Below are 25,000 nucleotides of genomic sequence, written 5' to 3'. Positions count from 1 at the left end.
AAGCTGTCGTCTAAGAAAGAGATGCTCGCGTTTAAAAAGTCTAAGGACCCTCACGGGCTCGTTCCGGAGTTCAGCGATCAAAAACTCAACCAGGAGAATCTGTACCAGTTGAACTTTCACACCAAGCCGAGTCAAGGTTATTTCGAGGCCACGGTTAGTCACCACGTTTCTGATGACGTCATGACTGTCCAGGAGAAGGAGATCAGCAGGATTAATAAGTACGGAGATGCTTCTTGGTGCGTGCTGGACAAGAATAGGCAGTTGAGGCAGTATTGTTACTGTAAGGACCAAAAGCCGCGAGAATGAGTTTCATGCAACAGACTAGCATTTGTTTGTAGCGTTACTTACGTATAGTGCATGACTTTCCTTCAAATCTCTTGATCTGAGAGCCGCACATTTGTGTGTATGGTTGTGTAAACCAACCACCCCCCCCCCCCCAAGTTTCTTCACCTGGCAGTATAGCACCAGATGCTCGGCATCTTATGAAGCTGCACCCGAAACAGGTGATAAGAATACGAATGATTATGACGGGCGTGTCTTGATTCAATTTCCCGCCCACGGCAGTCAGGCATGGTAAGCTTGTTCCAGTGGTGCCAACCTCACGTTAAAAAAAAAATGCGTATTCTTACGCATTTTATATTATTTAAGAATTTTTAACAATCATACACTCTTTTAGTGTACTTAAAAACACTTTTATCTGTTTGTTTCCATGGACGGTCATATAGGTAGTTCAATATAGTATTATCTGTGTGGGTCATATCAGATTTATAAATGGATTCTGGAAGTGGATAGGTACTATTTATTTGTTGTCTATAAACAGTAAGTTAATTAATTAATTTAATTTATCAATAATTATAATATTGCTAGTATGGTCTAATTGCCCATCATCGAGTTTAGTGCTAATTATAGTTTTCGAAGGATTCGATTTATTCATTAGTTGTGGCTTGAGTTTTACTGCCAGGATGCCCTTCATGAGCAAACACTACCCATTTATCCTGGCTTGTGACCGGCGCCTCACAAGGTGCTGGGTTGCACCCGGGTTGCACCCCATAAAGGGCAGGGTTCGAAGGTTGACTGAAGTGAAGAATGTATCAGTAAAGACGAGAGAAGATAGATTGAAATGGTTCGGCCTTGTAAAGAGACGAAAGAGGGAGGACATGGAATTACAAATAGCGGAAAAAGGAAAAACAGGAAAAAGTGACGCCCAAAGACTAGATGATGGGATAAGGTAAAGGATGATATGAATGAAAGAACTGGGCCTGGAGGAAGGTGTGATGCGTTGAACCGAGATGCATGGAGATGTGGCATTCATTATAGCAACCCTGCGAACTGCGGGATAAGCTGAAAGTGAAAGTGAAAGAAGAAGATACAGTTTTCGAATGATTGAAAGGATTTTGTCAAAATCTTACTCATTTTGGCTCTCTGTTGTGATGCACATTTACATGGGCTATGGTTGGCAACACTGTTATTGTTATTGTTCTCCTGCTTTGGTGTGGATTCCGTCCTTGGTCAAGTTATTTTATCCGAATTCCCATTTAACTCACTCAACCCTAACACCGACTATATCCGGGGTTACTTTTACCCCATGCCTATTTATAACATTTTTATGAGACAAATTATAGGCGTAGTATCAAAGCTAATGCTTTTTTAGTTTTTAAATGTTAATGGTAGTTGAATAAAACTATATATACACATGCTCATTTTTAATACAATTTTTCCAATTTTGAAAAGTAGCAAAAAATCTCTAGGATTGAGTGAGTTAACTTATTTCTTATATAATATTAATATTATGTGAATGGGACAGCAGAGAGGATGATGAAATAATTGGATTGTATGACGCCAATATTCCTTATGTTGGGATTATCTTAAGCATATCGAGCATGGAATAATCTGTAGAATTGGTGTCTACATTATTTATTTATTGAGAGAGAAAAAGAAATAAAGAAAGAAAGAGAGGAGAGAGAGAGAGAGAGAGAGAGAGAGAGAGAAAGAGAGAGAGAGAGAGAGAGAGAGAGAGAGAGAGAGAGAGAGAGAGAGAGAGAGAGAGAGAGAGAGAGAGAGAGAGAGAGAGTCCATATTATATTTTTTTTTCAACCGTAGCCATTTTATGTATATATATCTTAGTGATCTCTCAATATTTTACTATACTCAGTCTCTCCCGCCTCTTTCTTTCAGTCTCATCGCTCACCTTGCCCCATACTAAAATAAAAGTAATTCACGTTGGTTTTATCCGAAGAGAAAAACACTCTTCGCGATGTATCACAGCATGAATCGCTTAAACAGAAGTCAGTATGTTTTGTTATTTTATTTCAATACAATACACTTTTTAGTCGTTGATTTGATTTCACGTACCACTGTAAGCGACAATCGCTGATTTCACGTAACTACTACTGACTGTAAGCGACAACTGGGTGGGGTTCCTGACCTCCCATAGTGGGCAGGGAGGTACTTCTGTCTTCTATCTCCCTCTATCTGTTTTCCAACATGCTTTCTGTTTGGCTTGGGATGAGATTACTTTGTTTTGTCCTGACCCTGGCCGGATACCCTTGCTGAGAGTAGGGAAAATGTCAAATGTATAGTTAGTTTTGGGAGATGATATTTTTTGTCTTGTAAATCATCTCTCTGTTAGGCACTGTATTGCTTTGTTTCCATATTATATATGATTTGTAAACATTTGAGTGTGTCCCTCTTAGATGGGACATGCGCTTTTGTCTGGATGAGACTTTTAGGTGATCTCAAACGAAGTACTTTGATAGTGTGCTCTTGGAATCTACATCTGTTTACTAATTCCCCTTTGTCTTACCTTTTCTTGGGTGCTTTAACTCACTCAACCCTAACACCGACTATATCCGTAGTTTACCCGGGTTACTTTTACCCCATGCCTATTTATTACATTTCATTTTCTGAGACAAAATATAGGCGTCGTATCAAAGCTAATGTTTTTAGTTTTTACATGTTAATGGTAGTTGAATAAAACTATATATATACATTCTCATTTTTCTTACATTTTTTCCCATTTTGAAAAGTAGCAAAAATCTCTAGGACTGAGTGAGTTGATTGTAATTCTATAACTTTTTTACTTTTCCATTTCTTCCTTTTTACTGGCGCTGATATGATCTTACTGTGTTGCAAGCGCCGTAAAACCCTCAAAATCAAACAAACTGTAAGCGACAAGCTTCGAATAGTACAGTGAAAATTAGGGAGCAGACACCAGTGTAAGAGAAAGATCTAAAATAAAAAGTGTACATGAACGTCGCCATCGTTAACTTATAGCCTGACCAAAAAATGACGTCAAAATGCCAGTCTTTGGCCACAAAAGAAAACAAATCGTGAGTTGTAAAGAATAGTTCAACCATTGGGACCACTTTTTCCTTGAGCTTTACTAACGACAACTCACTAGGCGGTGCAAAAACCAAATAATGACTTCAAAATGCCAGTCTTTTTGGGTTTCAGTGTCCGACTATAACTTAACGATGGCTACGGTATGAATCAGTGCCGAACAAAGCAAGAAAGAAATATGCAAGAAAAATAATCCAAGAAAACCCCCAACAAAATCCTGAAAAAATATAATTACCCCCCCCCCCCCAAAAAAAAAAAAAAGACACCCGGAAATACTAATAGAGAGGGGAAAAAAAAAAACAACATTCCAAAAGATCACCATGGCTTAAGGCAGGCTCATTTTTTGGGATGTTTTTTTTTCTTGTTTTTTGTTTTTGTTTTGTTTGTTTCTTTCTTTGTCTGGCACTGTTTCGTACACACTTTTTCAGATCATTATCTTCAATTCTACCATGTTTGGATAAAAAGTATTAACACAACGCATTGCTATAACAAAGGATTTTACATACTATTGTTTGTACTCGACTCACGATTAATCCCCAAAACACTAATTAATACCAGTTGCTAGCTTTATAAAATACATACAAAATATATTATGACATCATATTATGTTACATATATAATATACGTATATATATATATATATATATATATATATATATATATATATATTATATATATATACATATACATATATATATATATATATATATATATATATATATATATATATATATATATATATATATATATATATATATATATAAATATTTACCACAATGTTGGAGTCAGTCGACATCGATGTTTCAGGCCAAATCAGCCATCGTCAGGACTGTGTTTTACGTTAGTTTGGTTTGTTCTCTGGCTTTGGTGTGGATTGCGTCCTTGGTCAAGTTACCATATTTGTATCAAACACGATTCAATATATATTTTATATATATATATATATATATATATATATATATATATATATATATATATATCGTGTAATCGGAATCTATTGGCCAGAGAGAATTACAAAGACTGGTCTCTATGAAAAAACATGGTTCCAATGCCTAAGTACAATAATAAGGCTATTTGGTCACATCTTACGTCGAGAAGAAAACATCCCAGCCCAAACTGCAATGACAGAATATTTCCTTAATGGCAACAAATATGTAGGGAGACCATCAACATCAATAGTAACTAACCTGAACCAGGATCTCTACATGTCAGAAATTTCTGGATTCAGATAAGACCGAATTAATCCCTGAAGAACTAAGAAATACTGCAGTGCCCTCCGTACTAAAGTCACAACAAGATCTTGACAGTCTCAAAACTCTGGCCTAAGACCGTGACCAATGGAAACAATTAACAACATGGATGGAGAGAGTAGCTATACTTATCGACCATGACTGAATCACACAATTCTCAGCAAGCGTCATTCGCTGCGAGGCTTACTACAAACAAAACAAAAACGTTGGATTTGTATTCATGCGGAACTCACAACATTGCCATCCGGAAGTATAACGAATCAACACACAAAACTATGTGTAGCCTTAAACGTTTATAGATAGAATGCGCTTGGCCAAGGAGTTCACAACATTGCCATCCGGAAGTATAACGGACCAACACACAAACTCTGTGTAACCATGAACTTTTATAGTCTGGTTAATACAGTTTAGTGAGAACAACTCACAAACACGGATGGCAAAAACAATAACAAAGGCCCGAGTGACGTCATCTTCGAACTATCTATAGATAGAATGCGATTGGCCAAGGAGTTCACAACATTGCCATCCGGAAGTATAACCGACCAACACACAAACTCTGTGTAACCATGAACTTTTATAGTCTGGTTAAAACAGTTTAGTGAGAACAACTCACAAACGCGGATGGCAAAAACAATAACAAAAGCCTGACTGACGTCATCTGCATACTATCTATAGTCTGGTTAATACAGTTTAGTGAGATTTACTCATAAACATGCACGGCAAAAAAAAAAAAAAAAAAAAAAAAAACAATAACAAAGTCCTGAGTGACCTCAACTTCGTTCTATTTATAATTATAATACACTTCAACAGTCGTAACGTCATTTCCCTCATAATGACGCATGGTAACTTAGTAACTGGCTCTAAACTATCGGAACAATGGCGGACGCCCGTATGAAATATTTCTCCGACGAGCATAAAGCATATCCAGAGGGGAAAAAACATTATAAATCTGATCATGTTTTGACTTTTACACATTCTGATCACAAGTTCTAGCCAGCATGAATAATAAAAAGTACCGATTTTCTTTGTTTAGAACCACTATGGCCGCCGTTGCTGGTCGCCATGACATCAGACTATTGAATCCAATTGTAAAGACGCTGTTTTGTTTATGAAAGTTGTAAACAACCAATAAATCAAACGACATAATATTTTTATGTTTGATATTTCGAAAACTTTTAACACTTTTTATAATGTGTAGTCTAGGTCATTTTGAGCACATTTAATTGACCTCGAGCTCATGGAAGAATAATATAGATAGTTTGAAGTTGACATCACTCGGGTCTTTGTTTTTGGTTTTTGCCATCCGCGTTTATGAGTAATTCTCACTAAACTGTATTAACCAGACTATAAACGTTCAAGGTTACACATCGTTTTGTGTGTTGGTCCGTTATACTTCCAGATGGCAATGTTGTGAGCTTCTTAGCCAAGCGCATGCTATCTAAAACTATGTGTGACCTTTAACGTGTATCGTCTGATTAATGCAGTTAATTGAGAATTACTCATAAGCGCGGATGACAAAAACAATAACAAAGACCCGAGTGACGTCAACTTCATTCTATCTATAGATCGTCCCCATTGCGACACAAAACATACGCATGTCTGATTGGTAATCGGGTCGTCTGAAGTTCGAACCCCAGTTGAGACGGGCCGACGTTTTGGGACGGGTTTCTTCCGTATTTTCATTTGGTTATGTGGTCTTGTGGTATGACGCTCGCTTTCTATTCGGAAGGTCCTGGGATCGAGCCTGGCTTGGCGCATTGTTGAGAGTCATTGGAAAAGGATCTTTACTTACATTCTCTCACCGCACTTTTGTTTAAAATGAGTACCTGGCAGTAAAACATGTCTCTGTCGAACAATTGTAATATCGCCTAGCAGGCGTCATGTCACATCCAAATTGTAAAGTTTTGCTATTGGCCAGGAAAACCTTGTAAGCGCTTTGAGCACGTTTGGTGTGTTGCTGTTGTGGTGATTTTTTCGTCGAATGAATGAACCTGTGTGATACAAAAAAAACAAAAAACTTGTAAATAACCTCTGAGCACTATTTGTGCATACTGGCGCTATATCAAATAATAATAATAATAATAATAATAATAATAATAATAATAATAATAATAATAATAATAATAATAATAATAATAATATAATAATAATAATAAAATAATAGTACAATAATAGTAACAGTAGTAGTAGTAGTAGTAGTAGTAGTAGTAGTAGTAGTAGTAGTAGTAGTAGTAGTAGTAGTATAGTAATAATAATGATAATAATAATAATAATAATAATAATAATAGTAATAATAACAATAACAATAATAATAATAATAATAATAATAATGATAATAATAATAATAACAATAATAATACTACTACTACTACTACTAATAATAATAATAATAATAATAATAACAATAATAATAATATATAATAATAATAATAATAATAATATATAATAATAATAATAATAATAATAAATAATAATAATAGTCTAATATTACTCTAGAATGAAAGCTCAAGTTTTAAAAATTTTTTTTTGCTTCCGCCAATGTACACACCATTAAATTTTTTTTTTTCTATCAGACAGAAAAAAATCGCGTTATGTTGATTCGCTGATTTGTGAATTGTGAACCACTAGTGAACGGAAGCTAATAGCTAATGTTGCTTCATTTCTAGTTCCATATGACCATTACTATTTACATCTAGACGAAAAGGATTTGAAAATGGCGAGCTGTTTTGATCATTCTAGAGATGCTTTCTATTGAGTCACGTGACAGTTCTTCTGCGGAGATAAAGATTCAATCCGCCTTTGTTTCATTACGTGAGCTGAGAAAGGTAAAAGGTGGACGGGGTATTATGTTAAAATCTTGAGGTGCTACATGAGTCAAAATAACGATAAATATGATTCAAGATAGTATGCGCTTGATAAAGAAGCTCACAACATTGCCATTCGGAAGTATCACGGACGGAAGGCCTTCCGAAAGCTCCTACATCCCCAGTATTCTTGTTTTTTTATAATGTTCTTGTAGGGGGTTTGGGAGGGGGAAAACTTTTTTTTGAAGCCCCCCCCCCCCCCTCCCAAACATCCTACTAGAACAAGAATACTGGGGATGTAGGAGCTTTCGGAAGGCCTCCCTAACGTATATACACACAAAAAAAGGGAGGCCTTCCGAAGGCTCCTAGTGCTAAGGGAGGCAACTTAAATATTCTCTCGACTAACCCTCAGAAAAAATAAAACCTAGTATCTTTAATTAACCCTAATAGGAAAAACAAAGACCCCGAGAGTTAGCACATTTGCTAAGACTTATGATTAACCCTAATAGAAGAAAAAAACTCAAGGACTTTTGCACTTCCTTTCAATACTTCACAAATAAAAATGGCGGCGAGAATCAAAACAATGGTCAAATTGGGAAATTTTAAACTTTCACAAATCAATCAAGGTTTGTTCTAGAGTTTTTAAAATGCTTCTATATGATAACAAATTAAATGAATAAACGTCTGACAAAAGACCCACGGTGAAAATACAAATTGAAAGAAATGCCAGCGCTAGGAGCTTTCGGAATGTCTCCCCAAAACTATGTGTAACCATGAACTTTTATTGTCTCGTTAATACAGTTTAGTGAGAATAACTCATTAACGCGGAAGGCAAAAAAACAATAACAAAGACCTGGGTGACGTCAACTTCATTTTATCTATTGAATAGTAAGCTTCAATTTATTAGACGAAGACAGATATTGTGGACGTTTAGAGTTTCCCCTTTATCAACAAAACAGGATGAATGAAACACTGCAGACAAGCAACTGTAGAATCAATATTTTTCCTTAAAATTCAGAATGAGCGTTTCCATAGTGGTCATAAATACATATATGCAAATTATATGAATTATTTTCAAAGAACGTAAAATTTTATTCAGTAACAAAATTTTGACCACAAGTCAATCCCTGCTGGGGGCAATGCACTCAGTAACAAAATAAGATGCAATGCACCCTTGTACTTTAACATAGAAAAAAGGAGGGATGCATAACAGTAACAGCAGTACAAACAGATTGATGAGATATTTTTAAGTACATTTAGTTATTAACACGAATTACATTTAAAGTGAAAAATATATAATTTCAAATGGAAAATACATCAGTTTCACAAAAGAAAAAAATAATACAAGTAAGAATACTACTTTGACATTAACCTGCGTATAGTATAACATTCACTATCACTCTTGAAGACATTTCTCACACAAGATAGACAAATATTCTTTGCAGACATGTTTATAACACTTAGAACATTGGGTTCCTATCTTCCTGCCTTTGAATTACGGCCAGATACTTCATCTTTTTTTTTACACCTGAGTACGGTGAGAGAATGTGAGTAAAGAGACTTTGCCAAGGTCTCAACTATACGTCGCCCAGAGCGGGGCTCGAACCCAGGACCTTTCAATCCGAAGTCGAGTGCCATACCACTAGACCACATATAGCTTCCATAACTAAAAGTAAAAGATGACAGATGACAAATCGTTTTATAAAAAAATATTTCAAACAAACAAATAAAGAACCAAACTGTCTTTCAACAGAACTTACAAAATCAAATCGTGCGTGGGGGGGGGGGGGGGGGGGGGTAGATTAAAAGAATATTTTTTTTTTGCCTTCTTGCGTTTTCCATTCCATTCCATGTATGCTGAAACTTCATGACGATTCCTCGGCTGTTTGAATCCCATTGTCTTTGGAAACTGAAGCATTTAAATCATGCTCTCACCGCGCACTTGTAAATTGTTGCAGCGATTAGGAACCTGTGTCTGAAATTGTGAAGACAAGAGTTTAGAGTTTTTTAAAATATATATAATTCTACTTTTTCATTTATTTCAGCCAAGTCCAAGTCTGTGAAAACGATGCTTTATGCACCTTTGAAAGGTCCAATGGAATGGAATCATCGGCCATTTATTCAAATTCCATTGACTCTTTGAGTAGGCGAAAGGACTTCAACTCAAAGTCGTACTTAATATTTTTGAAGAGAGTTATAAAAGGTTTGAAAGAATAACAACAGCAAAACCAAAGAATACATACATATATAAAAAAAGAAACGAATACAAACAAACATAATACCCCGAAAGAAAGATGTATTTATTATAGAAATAACTAGGATATCATGGAAGTTGTAATTGAGAGATAGAGAAAAAAGTTATTAATTTAAACAAATAGAGGAAAAGAAATCACACCAACCTTAAATTCTTCAGACAAATGGTTAAATGATACAGATGTATAAATTACTTAATACAAACATCAAACAATTACTACTTGGCAGACCCACCCATGCCCCGCGCCTCGGACCCCGATGGTGGTACAATTAAATCTGCTCAAAACACGCCAGAGGAGTCCTCCGATTCGGACGATTCCGATACCGAATTCCCAGACTTGTACAATAACATACTAGCAAAAAGCGCTTCGTTACAAGGCTTGCACGAAAGTGATAATGTAAACTTTGTTGAAAACGAAGGTAGCAGTGATACCTCGAAAAACCAATTTCTAAATGTGTTGGGGGCTGGCCACGATACACCAGAGAACAGCGCTCAGGTAAACGGTGGTTCTATTGCCGACAGCAATTCAGCTCAAAGTTATTCTATATCATCTCTCGCGTCTTTGGCGCGCGCTGCCATCATCAGAATAATCGGAGATACTGCTGGAAATGTTACCAATGCAGCAGATCAGCTAGCGAATACCTCCTATCAGACTGCAAATCCTTCTCCCCACGTTCAACAGTGGGAGCTGATTAATGTAGAAATCCCTTTCCCTTGGAGTTCGGAACACACGACTACACCAGGCCGTTCAAGCAGACAGACGAGCGATGTAACCAGCACTGACCTAACCTTCAGCTCAGATGACACGAGTAGATGCAGAGGTAGTAGATTAGAAGATGCTTCTCGGTACTCTACCGACAAATCCCCGTCTTCCTCCGCTGACAGTGATTTCAGCATAGAAAATGCCCAAGTCATTCTAGAAGAGCGGGTGATCCTCCACAGAATAAACGAACTCAATCCAGCCTCGGACGACTCCGATACCCCATCAACTTCCGCCAGATATAGGGATAGTGTACCGAACGAAGATCTTAATATCCAAAGACAGACCCAGGTCGAAAGCAAGCATCCTTTGCAAGAAGAGGAAGAACTAAGAGATCCTCGGGTATCGCAGCAAGAACAAACAAATCAACTGCAACGACAGCAGCGACAACAGGAAGAACAACAGGAGCAGCAGCCTCGTCAGAATCAGCAGCAGATACCTCTTGTGCCTGGACGCAGGAGGCGTTTGAGGCCAACACAGAATCAACAGTCATTGCAGCAACGTCAACTGCAGATACAACAGCAATTATTAAACCAGACTGACGAACCCGATGATGAGCCAAGACCGCAGTTCGGACCCTTGTTACCGCCCCCTCACGGCGTCAGGCTGCGAATGGTAATTTTTAACCCTCCACTTTTCGAGAGCAGACCCAACCCTCAAATTTACCCACCTTACGGCATCTTCCCACGCCACGTGCTCGATGATATAAGGAACTTTCGAGATAGGGAAGACTTTAATGACCAGAGACTACAACAGAGGCAGCAACAGCAGCAACAGCGGCAGCAACAGCAACAGCAACCACAGCAACAGCAACCACAGCAACAGCATCCGCAACAAAATGGTCGACCACAGCAGCTCTTGAGACCACAGCGATTCGATGAGATTGAAGTAGCAGCAGCAGCATTAGCAGCGGCAGAAAATAATAGACATCAAGACCAAAATCTACCACATTCTCCCTTACGCCAAAATATAAGCGACCATCAAGTCGAAGAGAATGGTTATACATCAAATGATGAATACGAAAATGGTTCGTCTGGGATACCAAGTAGTTCACACAATGAGCAAAATGAAGATCTAACCACGGTGCCAAGTCAACCCGATTCTATTGACATCCCGTCAACCAGCACTCAACAACAACAACAAAACCAACAGGCTCAAGGGACAGACCAAAGCACTCAGACAAGGCAACTCTCCCCAGAAACATCATCCTTATCCTCCAGGCAAAGCCTCAGCGATATTCACGTGTCTGTCCAACGACCTCTCTTCGTCCCTCCGCCTCAGAGACCACAGATACCCCCACCACCTCCTCCTCCACCACCCCCAGCTCCAGCACACTATCATACAGCGGGCCTTCGACCAGGCCAACAACACCTTAACCATCCGCCTTTACCGTCGAGTCCTGCTGAAAACGCAAGAAGACGGTCCTCACAACAAACCCTCAGACGTCATTATTCCGATTCTCATTTTTGACTCCCATTCATTCGCCCCAGACATAGCACCCTAAGCTGATTGAATTCACCCAAAAGCATCAATTCACTATGAAAAGTAGGATTGCTAAATACAAGTACTGAATTTGAAATTGTTACCAAAAAGGTCCTTGGATGAATAATTTGTTAATTGATCACAAGAGCTTAAAGTATTTCTCTTTGAAACTTTAAATCCGAACAATTACAAGAAATTTCCATTCTACGAATACTTTTTTCTTAGCAATAAGATGGATAAAATTTGATTCAACTAAAACAAATTTCGTTTGAAAAAAAATGATCAAAATCTCATATTCAGATAAATCTGGACATTTTTTTGTTTGTTTTGTTTTGTTCGATTTTATTATATCTAACATTGTCTAACTCCTAACTCTTTATTATTGGAAAGAAACTATTGTACTCGAGAAATAAGGAAAACAATTATTATTAAAATACGAGTACAACTATACACAAGCTCCAAACATTTAGCTGTCTGTTTGTAGATAGGCTTTCGAAATAGGAAAAAGAACTCTCTAAAATTGAAACGTGCTTCCTCTTATTTGAAAATTGGAAAAAGTGTAAAGTAGAAGGCTATAGAAAAAAAGTTTGATGTTTTGGAAGTTATCATCTGAAGCAAAGCCAAGAACCCAAACGGACTAAAAGGGACTGGATGTCTGATAGCGGGAGGGTCAAGGACACATGTCAGCCAGAGAAGGTGGAAGGTCAACGCCTACTGTTAATGGTGAGGATTTGCAACTACTATTCTGCCGTAATCTGGAAAAAAAAAAATTAATTTTTAAGATTTTGGCCAGAAAACTCGTCGTTCAAAAAACCAAAAAACTTGAGCTTTTATATAGCGCAATGTCCACTAAACGTGCTCAAAGAGCTATATAAAAGCTCAAGTTTGTTTGTTTGTTCAGTTTTTACGTGGAATGTTATCAATTAAATAGTTTTTAATGTTGGTTAAAGAAGGGTTTCAGTCCAAAATGTTACATAGTAAGTATTTTGTTCTTTTAAAAAGCTGATTGACTCTTGTTCAATACTTTTTGCATACAGCCTCTGTCGGCTCAAAATATTCACTTTGGTTTTGTTTTTTGTTTTTTTTTTGGTCACAGTACAGTAAGTAGTAAAATGTATAGTAAAATAAATGGAGTAAAAATGACTCTTATAGAAGATATAAAACAAAGTAAACGACGTTTCGTCTTTTGGCCTTCTTCGCGTAAACAAGCAAAGGAAATATGCTATGTGTTTTAGTATTATTTTTAAAAAATTAAAAAATTATGCCTTTTGCGCCACGATATCATAAGATATCGTCGCCTTGGCATTCCACGAAGGAATATAGATAACTCATCAAACAAGATGTCTGATGTCAACAGGAATCACCCATGTTGTCCAAGTGAGCAAATTGGGGGTTAATAATCTTGCTCAAGGAAAAAAACGAAAGTGCCTGAAGCGGGGCTCGAACTCGGGTCATCCGGGTCACAGTGCAATGCCTTAACCACTCGGCCACTTCGCCCCCCATAGTATTATTAGTAAGTAGTAATGTGACGCTGTTATTGATCAGTTAACTGTACACGTCACAAAGGATCCAAACATATTCTAGAAGATTGTGATATTTACGTGTTACGGTGTAGGGCGTGTGTTGCTAAAACATTCAAATTGACTATAATAATAATAATAATAATAATAATAATAATAATAATAATAATAATAATAATAATAATGATGATATGATAATAATAATAATAATAATAATAATAATAATAATAATAATGATATAATAATAATAATAATAATAATAATAATAATAATAATAATAATAATAATTAATAATAATAATAATAATAATAATAAATAATAATGATAATATGATAATAATAATAATAATAATAATATAATAATAATAATAATAATAATAATAATATAATAATAATAATAATAATAATAATAATAATAATAATAATAATAATAATAATAATAATGATAATGATATAATATAATAATAAATAATAATAATAATAATAATAATAAATAATAAATAATAATAATAATAATAATAATAATAAATAATAATAATAATAATAATAATAATAATAATATAATAATAATAATAATAATATATAATAATATAATAATAATAATAATACACATTTATACAGAGCTCATTCTCGTGTAAAACACAAGCTCTGGGCACTTTACAATATAAATTTAAAAAATTGAATAAAAAAATAGAATATACAATGTAATGAATTCATAGCCAAATCAAGGGTTCATAGCGTCAATAAAAGCAAATACAGTAAAGATGTGTCTTGAGATTCTTTTTAAAGGCAGGCAAAGACTTGTACTCCCTCAGACCACGCTGAAGTTCATTCCAAATCTAAGGGGCCGAAACAAGCAAACGATCTATCACCAAATTTTGTTCTTGATCTTTTTCCTAAATTTTCGTTTGGTCATCACATGATCTTAAATAAAGTGTAATTTTCAAATTTGCACATGACCACGTAATCTGTGAGATAGACCGTTGCTATACCAGTCACTTATCAACAAGACGAGCTGCTTTTATATCATCATATTATTACTATGATAAAAGGGACCAACTTTTACATTAGTTTGAAGAGTAGGATATGGCTGATATAAATAATTTACTTGTCTGCCCATTACATATGTGCCGTCTCAGTATCATACTGACTTCTTGAAAGAGGTATCTTATCTGTGTTGAAGATGAAAAAGATGATAATGCTAATGATAGTAATGATGATGCTGACGGTGATGGAGATGATGGTGCTGATATTGTCTGGGTTTTGTTTGTGTTTTGTTGATGTTGATCATGTTGGTATTGATCATGATGATGGTGATGATGGTGATGATGATGATGATGATGATGATGATGATGATGATGATGATGATGATGATGATGATGATGACGATGATGATGTGACGATGAGTGATGTTTGATATATGGTTGATGATTGATGATGAATGATGATGATGTATAATATGAATAATGTTGATGATGATGATGATGATGATGATGATGATGATGATGATGATGGTGATGGTGATGTTAATGATGATGATGGTGGCAGTCACAATGATAATTGCTATAAAGTATTCCCTCCCCTTCCCCCCAAATAATATATCGTCGTTTTGTATTGGCCATCAGACCAGTCCACCTCTAGCGAGATAGACCCGCCTAGCATCCAAGAACGACCATCTACAAATCGTCCAACTTTTCTGTCCGCCGATAACATCTCTCCTCTCAACCTTACAATTCCTAACACAAGCACGCTGAACCCAGCAGCAGCTGTTGTTGGAACCGCCCATCCAGCTCGTCGTGACAACAACAACAACCCAGCACCCCACCACCACCACCACCTTCATCAACCCATGAGACCTTTTGACCAGCTACCCCAGCAACGACAGGAAAACCGGGATCAGCGCCATAATCATGGAAGAACAACCACCAATCAACAACAACAACAACAACAACAACAACAACAACAACAACAACAGGATATCGTTACGATACAAAACAACCATTTACAAACCCCCCAACAACTTCGAAGAAATAATCATCATCAGCAGCAGCAGCAAAACCAGCAACACCAACAACAGCAACAACGCCAGCAGCGCATTCCAAATGATGAAAATGATGGGCGAAGAATTCGCCAACAACAACAAAATCCTCACCACAACGATAATCCTCATCCCCACTTCCACCACCACCACAACAACCAACATCAGCCGCATCATCAACAACATCATCATCCTCACAATAATCCTCAACATCAACACCATCCTCAGCAACAACAACAACAGCAGCAGCGTAGTAATCCCAGAGCACACGGCCATCCGTCAAACGACACCGGGTCAAGGTCATCTTCCGCGGACATCGTCACCCTTCCCTTCATGTCTGGTTTCCTAAGGGATTTCTACGCCACCGGAAGCCAAGATCCCATCAGAGAGGCCATTCGACTTTTGGAGAGTCGTCAACAAGAACATCAACAACAACAACAACATCAACAACAACAACAAGCAAACCGGCTTTCCGTGGTCAATGAGCACATTGTGAGTACATCATATGAATTGTTCATTCCTAGTCATGGTAATGCGTTATACACAAGTGCTAAATTATTATTATTATTATTATTATTTATTATTATTATTATTATTATTATTATTATTATTATTATTATTATTATATATCTATTATTATTATTATTATTTGTTATTATTATTATTTATCATTATTATTATTATTATTATTATTATTATTATTATTATTATTATTATTATTATTATTATTATCATTATTATTATTATTATCTTCAATATTATGTTATTATTATTATTATTATTATTATTATTATATTATTATTATTATTATTATTATTATTATTATTATTATTATTATTATTATTATTATTATTATCATTATTATCGTTATTATTATTATTATTATTATCATCTATCATCATATATCTCATTCATCATCATCAAGCAGTTGTCCGATGTCAACAGCAACCATCCGTATTATTCAAGTGGGAAAATCGAGGTTTATAATCCTGCCCAAGTAAAAATTGAAAGTGCCTTTGATTAGATTCGAACGCGAAACCCCAGACGGCAACAAAAAGGGCTTATACTTGGACGCAGTTTGGAACAAAAGGGATAAAATTTTGTTTTTCCTAAAACATTAGATATATTTTTCAATTTTCGTCAGAGATCCGGATAAGTTTTTTTCCCCTCACAGATAAGGAAGGCACAGGCGCTACATTTTAACTTCAGTTTATTTGTTTTCATAATTTTTTTTTTAGAAATGCTAATTTCTTTTTCGGCAGGAATGACGAATGTACCAACTTTGAAAAAACAAAACAAATAAGATTAAAAAAAACAAAAAACAAAACACAAAACAATAAAAAACAATAGAACAAAAAAAAAAAAAAAAAAAAAAAACAAAAAACAAAGCAGAAACTACATTTTATAAACCCAAAAGGCAAACTAAACAATACACCAAAATGAAACAACACAAACAAAAAAATATACAAAACAAAACAAAAAACCCCCAAAAAATGGAAGAAACAAAAAGAAAAAAACAAACAAAAAAACAAAACAAAAAAACAAATAAAAAAAAGATAAAAAAAAAATGAAACTAAAAAATCCCCAACAAAACAACTACCAAAACAAGTTTACAAGGACCCAAATAAACAAACAATAAATGATTCGTTCATTTCACGTTCATTTCTTCTTCTCTCCCATGGCAAGCCCACGGAAATGGCCTCTGACGAAATGAGTTCAGGGAAAGGACAATCCAACCAAACCATGCCTATCACCAAGACGGTGTCAGACCAGAGCCAGTCTGTTGTAAGAAAGTCTTTGTTTATGATCAGTGTTTGCATTAGGCATCATGTTGTTATTTGTTAATGTTCGTCGTTTCTCTTAGTCATCCTATTGTTATTTGTTAATGGTCAGCGATTGCATTAGCCATATACTAATAGTTGTTAATGTTCATGTTTGCATTAGCCATCATATTGCTATTTGTTAATGTTCAGCATTTCCATTAGTCACCCTATTGTTCTTTGTTAATAGTCAGTGTTTTTCTTAGTCATCCTAATATTCCTATTGTTATTTGTTTATGCCCAATGTGTCCATTAGCCAGCCTATTGATTTTTGTTAATATCCAGTGATTCCATTAATCATCCTACTGTTATTTGTTAATATTCAGTGTTTTTCTTAGTCACCCTATTGTTATTGTTTTAATATTCCGTTTTTTTCTTAGTCATTCTTTTGTCATTTGTCAATATTCAGTGCTTTTCTTTGTCATCCTATTGTTATTTGTCAATATTCAGTGTTTCTATTAGCATCTTGTATTTCCATTTTGACACTTTTTCAGATCTTTATTTCATACCAGTGCTGTCCTATTTGTGACGCTGAACGTTTGGGTGATGTTTCTTGAAATTAAAATTAAAATTATTTAAAAATTCAATTCCTTTTTATTCATCCATGGGAAATTTGTCTCTAGGTCTATTCAAGAAGACTTGAATAACCTGACGTCAGACCGTGCAGCGCCGCAAATTGAGTAGGGCGAGATGACTTGCTCAAGACCACACGCAGCGACGTGTGTCGAATCGGCACCTTTCGGGTATGAAGCAAACGTACGCTGAGCCACGCTGGCCACATTTTTTGTCTATTTGATCAGTCACTGTTTCAGACACACTTTTAAAGTTAATATGTGTGTTTTTTTCTTACCAGGATACTAGAACCTCAGTATCGGTGGGACCTCATTCCTTACCAGACATCAACAGGCTACGGAACAGCCAGGAATCCGGACTCGACAGAATCCTTGGTTCCGTCGACCCTGATCGTATCCTGCAAGTCTTGGACCATTCCGATCTGGGTAATGTGAAACCGAGCTTCTTTTACACATGCATTTGTAAAGCGCTTTGAGCACTTTTAGTGGCTATTGCTCTATATAAACGCTCATTTAAGCATTTTATGTGGAGCAATATCCACTAAAAGTGCTCAAAGCGCTTTTCAAGGAGTTTCAACCCAAGCAACACTCTACAAGTAGAACGAGAATTGAGGAGAAGATATTGTTATCCTGATACATCGCGTTTTCATCATTCATAGAAAACTGCAAATTATTGTCATTTTTTATAGTGACTTAAAGATGAAAAATACTCATGTTTTGTGCGGGTAGGTGGTTTAGTGATACGACACTCGCCTTTGGATTAGACGGTCCTAGGTTCAAGTCTTGTTCTGAGCAGCGAAGCATAGTTGATTCCTTGGAAAAGGCTCTTTACTCACATTCTCTCACCGTACTCAGATGTAGAATGAGTACCTGGCCTTTAACAGCATTGTCTCTGTCGATAAAAAGATGAAAAATCGCCCAACATTTGTCTTGTCTCGTTCTACATGATGGGCATTGCTGTCGGCTGGGGACTCGTTTTAAAAGCTATGAGCATGTTTAGTAGTAGTAGTGTCGTATGGTCTTCACACCTCCAAGTGCGACTCATTCAGCCATTTGATGTAGTCGTCATCAGCTTTGTGGATAGCAGGATAGCCGCCCTCTATGGATGTTGATGGACAGTGAAGTACCACATGGTCGATGTCCTGATTTGGAGCGTTACAGGCTTGGCATGTTGGTGTTGTTATATAGCCCCATTTGTGGAGATTAGATGCTGTTCTACCGCATGTTTAGTGGATACTGCGCAAACAGTTGAGACGAGTTATTGGGGTACATTGGACAGACACAATCAGTAATAAGGATGTATATGACAGATGCAGTGTACAACCAGTTAGTACGCGAATAAAGAAACAAATATGGAAACTTCGAAGACGTGTCCTGACGAAATGAAAATATTATTCCATCACAAACCTAGATGGATGGATAGTTTAAACAAGGAACCAAATACAGAGGGCGTACACCAACGTCACTTCCAACAACATTGAATCAAGATTTTTAAAAAAATAACAAATGTATTTAGAAACTAACAATTGAAGAAATGATTTCAACAACACAATGAAACATCCAGTTGCCTCAACACCTTAACACACATAATGATCACATTCAAAAGCTAAGAATACGTGCACTGGGCAGATAGTTATGGAAACGTCGCCCAGCAATGGCGGCCATCGTGGCTCTAAACAAAGAAAATCGGCACTTTTTATTCTTCATGCTGGCTAGAACTTTTCATGTCTTGTGATCAGAATGTGTAAAAGTCAAAACATGATCAGATTTATAATGTTTTTATTTCCTCTGGGTACGCTTTTATGCTTGTCGGAGAAATATTTCATAAGGGCGTCCGCCATTGTTCCATTGTTCCGATAGTTTAGAGCCAGTTACTAAGTTACCATGTGTCATTACGGGGGAAGTGACGTTACGACTGTTGAAGCGTTATACTCACTGAATATTAGAAATAGACTGACACACTCGAAGTAGCACACGTATTCACGACAGGTGTCCATTGATTTGAGGTAACTCCAAGCGTGTCTAAATGTTATTAAACACGGGTGTTCAAAGGAGTCTAAGGATTCATAATTCTTAAAAGTTTAGGGCCATATCAAAGCATCAATAATTGAAATTAGTCAGAAATAAAATCTGTACCCAAGATATTTATGCATGTATTTTGTTAACTTTTCTTTTTTCTTCTTCTTTTTTTATTTTTATTTCAACATCTATCGCCAGAGTTTATATTCCTGTCCCCGGATCTGGCTGAATCAAACCCTAATTACTCCCCTTACCTGATGCATGTTGTCAGGCCAGAGACAATAGACTTGCATAATTATTGCATGGTGTCACGAAATCATGCTATACGTTACATCAAAGGGGTAAGTATTGTGACATTCTCCAATGGAATTTCCTTGGGATTCGCACCTTTAGTCTAGATCTTCAGGTTACAAAACTATTGATGCTATGAGTTTAGTTTAAAAAACTCATAACATCAGCCAGCCGGAAATAGCGTATCAACACACAAAACAATGTGTCACCTTAAACGTGTATAGATGAAACGAAATCAACGTCACTCAGCTCTTTCTGATTAATCGTAGACAGCCATTTTTATGTGTAGTTGGTACGTTATATCCGGGTGGCGGATGTTATGAGTATATATTAACTAAGTGCATAGCATTAATAGTCTGATGAATGTAATTTATGTGAGAACTAGTCATAAAAAAGGGTTGGCTAAAAACAATAATAAAGAGCTGAGTGGCGTCAATTTCGTTCTATCTAATCCATTATCAGACCACTTGACCGTGAGTTAAGATCACGTTCCGACCTAAGCCATCGTTAGCTTATATATAGTATGCGCTTGACTAACAACATTGCCATCCGGAAATATAACGGACCAACACACAAAACTATGTGAAACCTTGAACGTTAAATGTCTGGTTAATACAGTTTAGTGAGAATTACTCATAAACGCGGATGGCAAAAAGCACTAACAAAGGCCCGAGTGACGTCAACTTCATTCTATCTATAGCCTGATACTGGGACCAAGTAGGACTTATCTTTTGACGTCATTTTTAGGTTTGTGCACGGCTTAGTGATTGGTCGTTAGTGATGCTCAAGGAAACAAGCGATCCCATTGGTTGAACTATTGAATACAACTCACTATTTGTTTTCTTTTGTGGCCAAAGACTTGTCTTTTGACGTCACCTTTTTGGTCAGTGTCAGGCCGTAGCCATCGTTATGTTATAGCCTGATACTGAAATCCAAAAGGACTGGCAGTTTGACGTCATTATTTAGTTTTTGCACCGCCTTGTGAGTTGTCGTTAGTAGAGCTCATGGAAACAAGTTATGTCATTGGTTGAACTATTGAATACAACTCACGATTTGTTTTCTTTTGTGGCAAAAGACTGGCATTTTGACGTCATTTTTTTGGTCAGTATCAGGCCATAACTTTACGAAGGCCACGGTCAGGCTTTGAGTTAACGCTGGGACCCACTAGGACATATCTTTTGACGTCATTTTTAGGTTTATGCACGGCTTCGTGAGTGGTCGTTCGTGGTGCTCAAGAAAACAAGCGATCCCATTGGTTGAACTATTGAATAGACTACAACTCACGATTTGTTTTCTTTTGTGGCCATAGCTGTGTCTTTTGACGTAATTTTTTTTTTTTTTTTTGGGGGGGGGGGGGGGGGGGGGTCAGTGTCAGGATATAAGTTAACGATGGCTATGTTCCGACCCAGTTTGTTTTGCCATTTCTGTCCACAGCATCACCCAAGCATTCAAACCCTGGACCGCTGGAAATTTGAGCAGAAAGTCATGCATCAACTCCGCAATATCCCCTTCTTTTACAACTTCAAGAAAATTAAAGCTTTTAACGCGTAAGTCTCATAAAAAAATAAATGATAGTTTTTATATAGCGCAATATCCACTCGAAACTCTCAATGCTCTTTACAAGGGTTCCCAGGCCAAAAGCAACACTTAACATGTAGGACGAGACATGCCGCCTATTAGGCGATACTACATTTTTTTTCTTTTTGTACAGAACATCGTTGTCAACTCTTTCCTTACCAAGAATTTTCAGTATTTTCCCAAAATCGTAGGTTTAACTAGCAGGAAAAAAAATGATTTTTTAAACTCAAACAAGCTCTCTACAAAACAACGTTATGCTCTTATTAATTAAACAAAGACCATTCTTCAAAGCGTGTGAGGTACAAAATAAATCTGAATAAGAAAAACGTATATTGTGTCGTGATAAATGTGACGATTTTGCTGTAGGTTGTAAGGAGAGGGTTAAGGGGCGGTTTGGGTCTTTTCTAAGAAAAAATAATTAAATACCTATATTGGGCGGTTTTAATCATTATAGGTTTAAAAGAAAGAACGTTTTTGGTGGAAAAATATACAATATCTGTGTTGATATCCGTTTTGCGACCTAATTTGGGGGTCTGGCATAAAAAAAAATAAAACAATCTCGTGGCAAACGTTCCACAAAAACTAATGAAGGAATGACCTCCATATTCTTCCCTCTTATCAACATTGTAACATAGTGTGTCACCAAAGAGAGATTTATGGAATTTTTATTAGAACATTACAAAGTTGAGAATCAAAATTTTATGACAAAATTGATGTTAAAAAACTATAATTTGGATTATAATTAAAAATATACATACCTGATCAAAAAAAATAAATCTCTCTATGGCTACATAATAGATTATCTGTGTAATAGCTGTGGAAGTTTTCAGACAATTTCATTGAATAGATTCTGATAAACGTTTGATACCATATACATACCCCTTGGAAAAATAATAACATAATGAGAAAATAGCAAATTAGCTTTCTGTTTTTCACACTTTTCTTACTACCTGTACCCTTTTCGACTGATTTTTTCTTGCCTTTATAGTCTATTTTAAGAAGTTGGACTTCAATAATATTATTTCTAAGATAATAAAATATCGTTTACCACCAAAATCACAAATTCAATTTTTTGAAGGATTTTCCTAATAATTAGACCCAAACCGCGGCTTAACGGCCTGGTACTCAATTTACACCCGAGTACTGTGAGAGAATGTGAGTAAAGGGCCTTTTCCAAGGACTCAACTATGCGCCGAGCGAGGCTCGAACCCAGGGGCTTCTGATCCGAAAGCGAGTGTCAGAAAACTGTGTGATCTTGAACGTTTATAGTCTGATTGATAATACACTTCAACAGTCGTAACGTCACTTCCCTCGTAATGACGCATGGCAACTTAGTAACTGGCTTTAAACTATAGGAACAATGGCGGACGCCCTTATGAAATATTTCTTCTGACGAGCATAAAAGCGTATCCAGAGGGAAAAAAACCATTATAAATCTGATCATGTTTTAACTTTTACATATTCTGATCACAAGTTCTAGCCAGCATGAAGACTAAAAAGTGCCGGTTTTCTTTGTTTAGAACCACGATGGCCGCCGTTGCTGGGCAACGTGACATCAGAGTATTGAATTCAATTTCGTTCCATTCTATTCGACAGGTTGGAGATGAGCGCCGGCATGCGTGCTATATCCAGAATAAGTCGCCGTCTCCGATCAAAACTGTTGACCTGTGACCCTTTGCTGGCCGATACGCTGATTTTGGGAAGAACAATGTGCCTTGATATGGCTGACCTGACAATGGTCAACATTGACTGGGAGGTATGTGGTCTAGTTATTGTATGACACTCGCATTCGGTTCGGGTTCGAGCCTAGCTCGGATAAAAGTTGAGTCTTTGAAAAAAACAACAAACAAACTCTTTACTGACATTCTCTCACCGTAATTAGGTGTAAAATGAGTACTTGGCGGTTAACAGGGTTGTCTCTGTCGGAAATAAATTTACACGAAACGTTGCTTCTTTCGTTGACGCCTGTCTGTATAGACGCACTACTCCATGTCAATTTAACAAAAAATAATAATAATAATAATAGTAATAATAATAATAATAATAATAATAATAATAATATAATAATAAAATAATGATAATATAATATAATAATAATAATAATATAATAATAATAATAATAAATAAAATAATAATAATAATAATAATAATAATAATAATAATAATATAATAATAATATATAATAATAATAATAATAATAATAATAATAATAATAATAATAATAATAATAATAATTAATAATATAATAATAATAATAATAATAATAATAACAATAATAATATTAATAATAACAATAACAATACAATAACAATAATAATAATAATAATAATAATAATAATAATAATAGTAATAATAATAATAATAATAATAATAATAATAATTAATATAATAAAATAATACAATAACAATAATAATATATATAATAATAATAATAACAATATAATAATATAAATAATTAATAATAATATAATAATAATTTAAATAATAATAATAATAATAATGATAATAATAATAATAATAATAATAATAATAATAATAATAATAATAATAATAATATAATAATAATTAATAATAATAATATATATAATAATAATATAATAATAATAATAATAATATAATAATAATAATAATAATATAATAATTTATTTATATTGCGCTCTTCACATACAACATAGCTCTAGGCGCACAATATACATGATATGCAAAATATTATATCATGAAAAAATAATTACTCTATCATGTTATCAACAACATTTAAAAGATGAGAATATACGGAATTATTTAAAAAATATAAATTTGGGTAAATATGTTCTAACAGCTGACAATACAAAAATAAAGTATTTAAATCTGTGATATATTATGTATATCGCTTATCCGTTCTTTTTCAACTTTAATTTTGACAACTTCGTCATATCATTAAGGTTGTGTAATTTGGATATTCTTAAAAATTAATTTTGTCAAAATTAAGCTCTAGCATTCCGACTGCCTACTTTGATTATAGTCGAACCTGACATTTCAAGGTCTTACAATTTTCTTAATTTTATTTTTGAGTTACTTCCCTTTGATATATCATTTAGAATTTTATTTATTGCCTGTTTTTGTTGTTTATATTCAATTTATTATACCTTTAATGTACCACGAGATCCTGGGCCGCGTGATAATTTATATAAGAGTCTTGATTCGTGGTCAAGTTTATTCTTGATTGATAGTTTCCATACAATTGTATTTAACCTTCTCCTTACCAACCACAGGATAATTGTCACATTCGTTACGA

General features: G+C 35.3%; 2 protein-coding genes across 2 annotated transcripts in view; both read left to right on the top strand.

Moving 5' to 3' along the window:
• The window catches only part of LOC144957229 (uncharacterized), a 35,513-nt gene extending 34,325 nt beyond the window's left edge, over positions 1-1,188 (top strand). Inside the window, exon 4 of the mRNA XM_078888301.1 lies at positions 1-1,188. This exon is cut by the window's left edge and continues 540 nt beyond it. Coding sequence (XP_078744427.1) covers positions 1-306 — 306 coding nt within the window. The 3' untranslated portion in view covers positions 307-1,188.
• A 6,051-nt stretch (positions 1,189-7,239) lies between these two features.
• The window catches only part of LOC144957228 (uncharacterized), a 49,606-nt gene continuing 31,845 nt past the window's right edge, over positions 7,240-25,000 (top strand). Inside the window, exons 1-9 of the mRNA XM_078888300.1 lie at positions 7,240-7,414; positions 9,439-9,596; positions 12,190-12,612; positions 15,034-15,938; positions 17,133-17,231; positions 18,120-18,264; positions 20,056-20,198; positions 21,583-21,695; positions 23,323-23,482. Coding sequence (XP_078744426.1) covers positions 12,570-12,612; positions 15,034-15,938; positions 17,133-17,231; positions 18,120-18,264; positions 20,056-20,198; positions 21,583-21,695; positions 23,323-23,482 — 1,608 coding nt within the window. The 5' untranslated portion in view covers positions 7,240-7,414; positions 9,439-9,596; positions 12,190-12,569. The remainder of the gene's footprint in view (positions 7,415-9,438; positions 9,597-12,189; positions 12,613-15,033; positions 15,939-17,132; positions 17,232-18,119; positions 18,265-20,055; positions 20,199-21,582; positions 21,696-23,322; positions 23,483-25,000) is intronic.

The sequence above is a fragment of the Berghia stephanieae genome, chromosome 11 (assembly GCF_034508935.2).
Source record: "Berghia stephanieae isolate SIO BIC M18660-M18661 chromosome 11, UCSD_Bste_1.3, whole genome shotgun sequence".
Taxonomy (NCBI): domain Eukaryota; kingdom Metazoa; phylum Mollusca; class Gastropoda; order Nudibranchia; family Aeolidiidae; genus Berghia; species Berghia stephanieae.
This window is presented reverse-complemented; position numbering and strand designations above follow the sequence as displayed.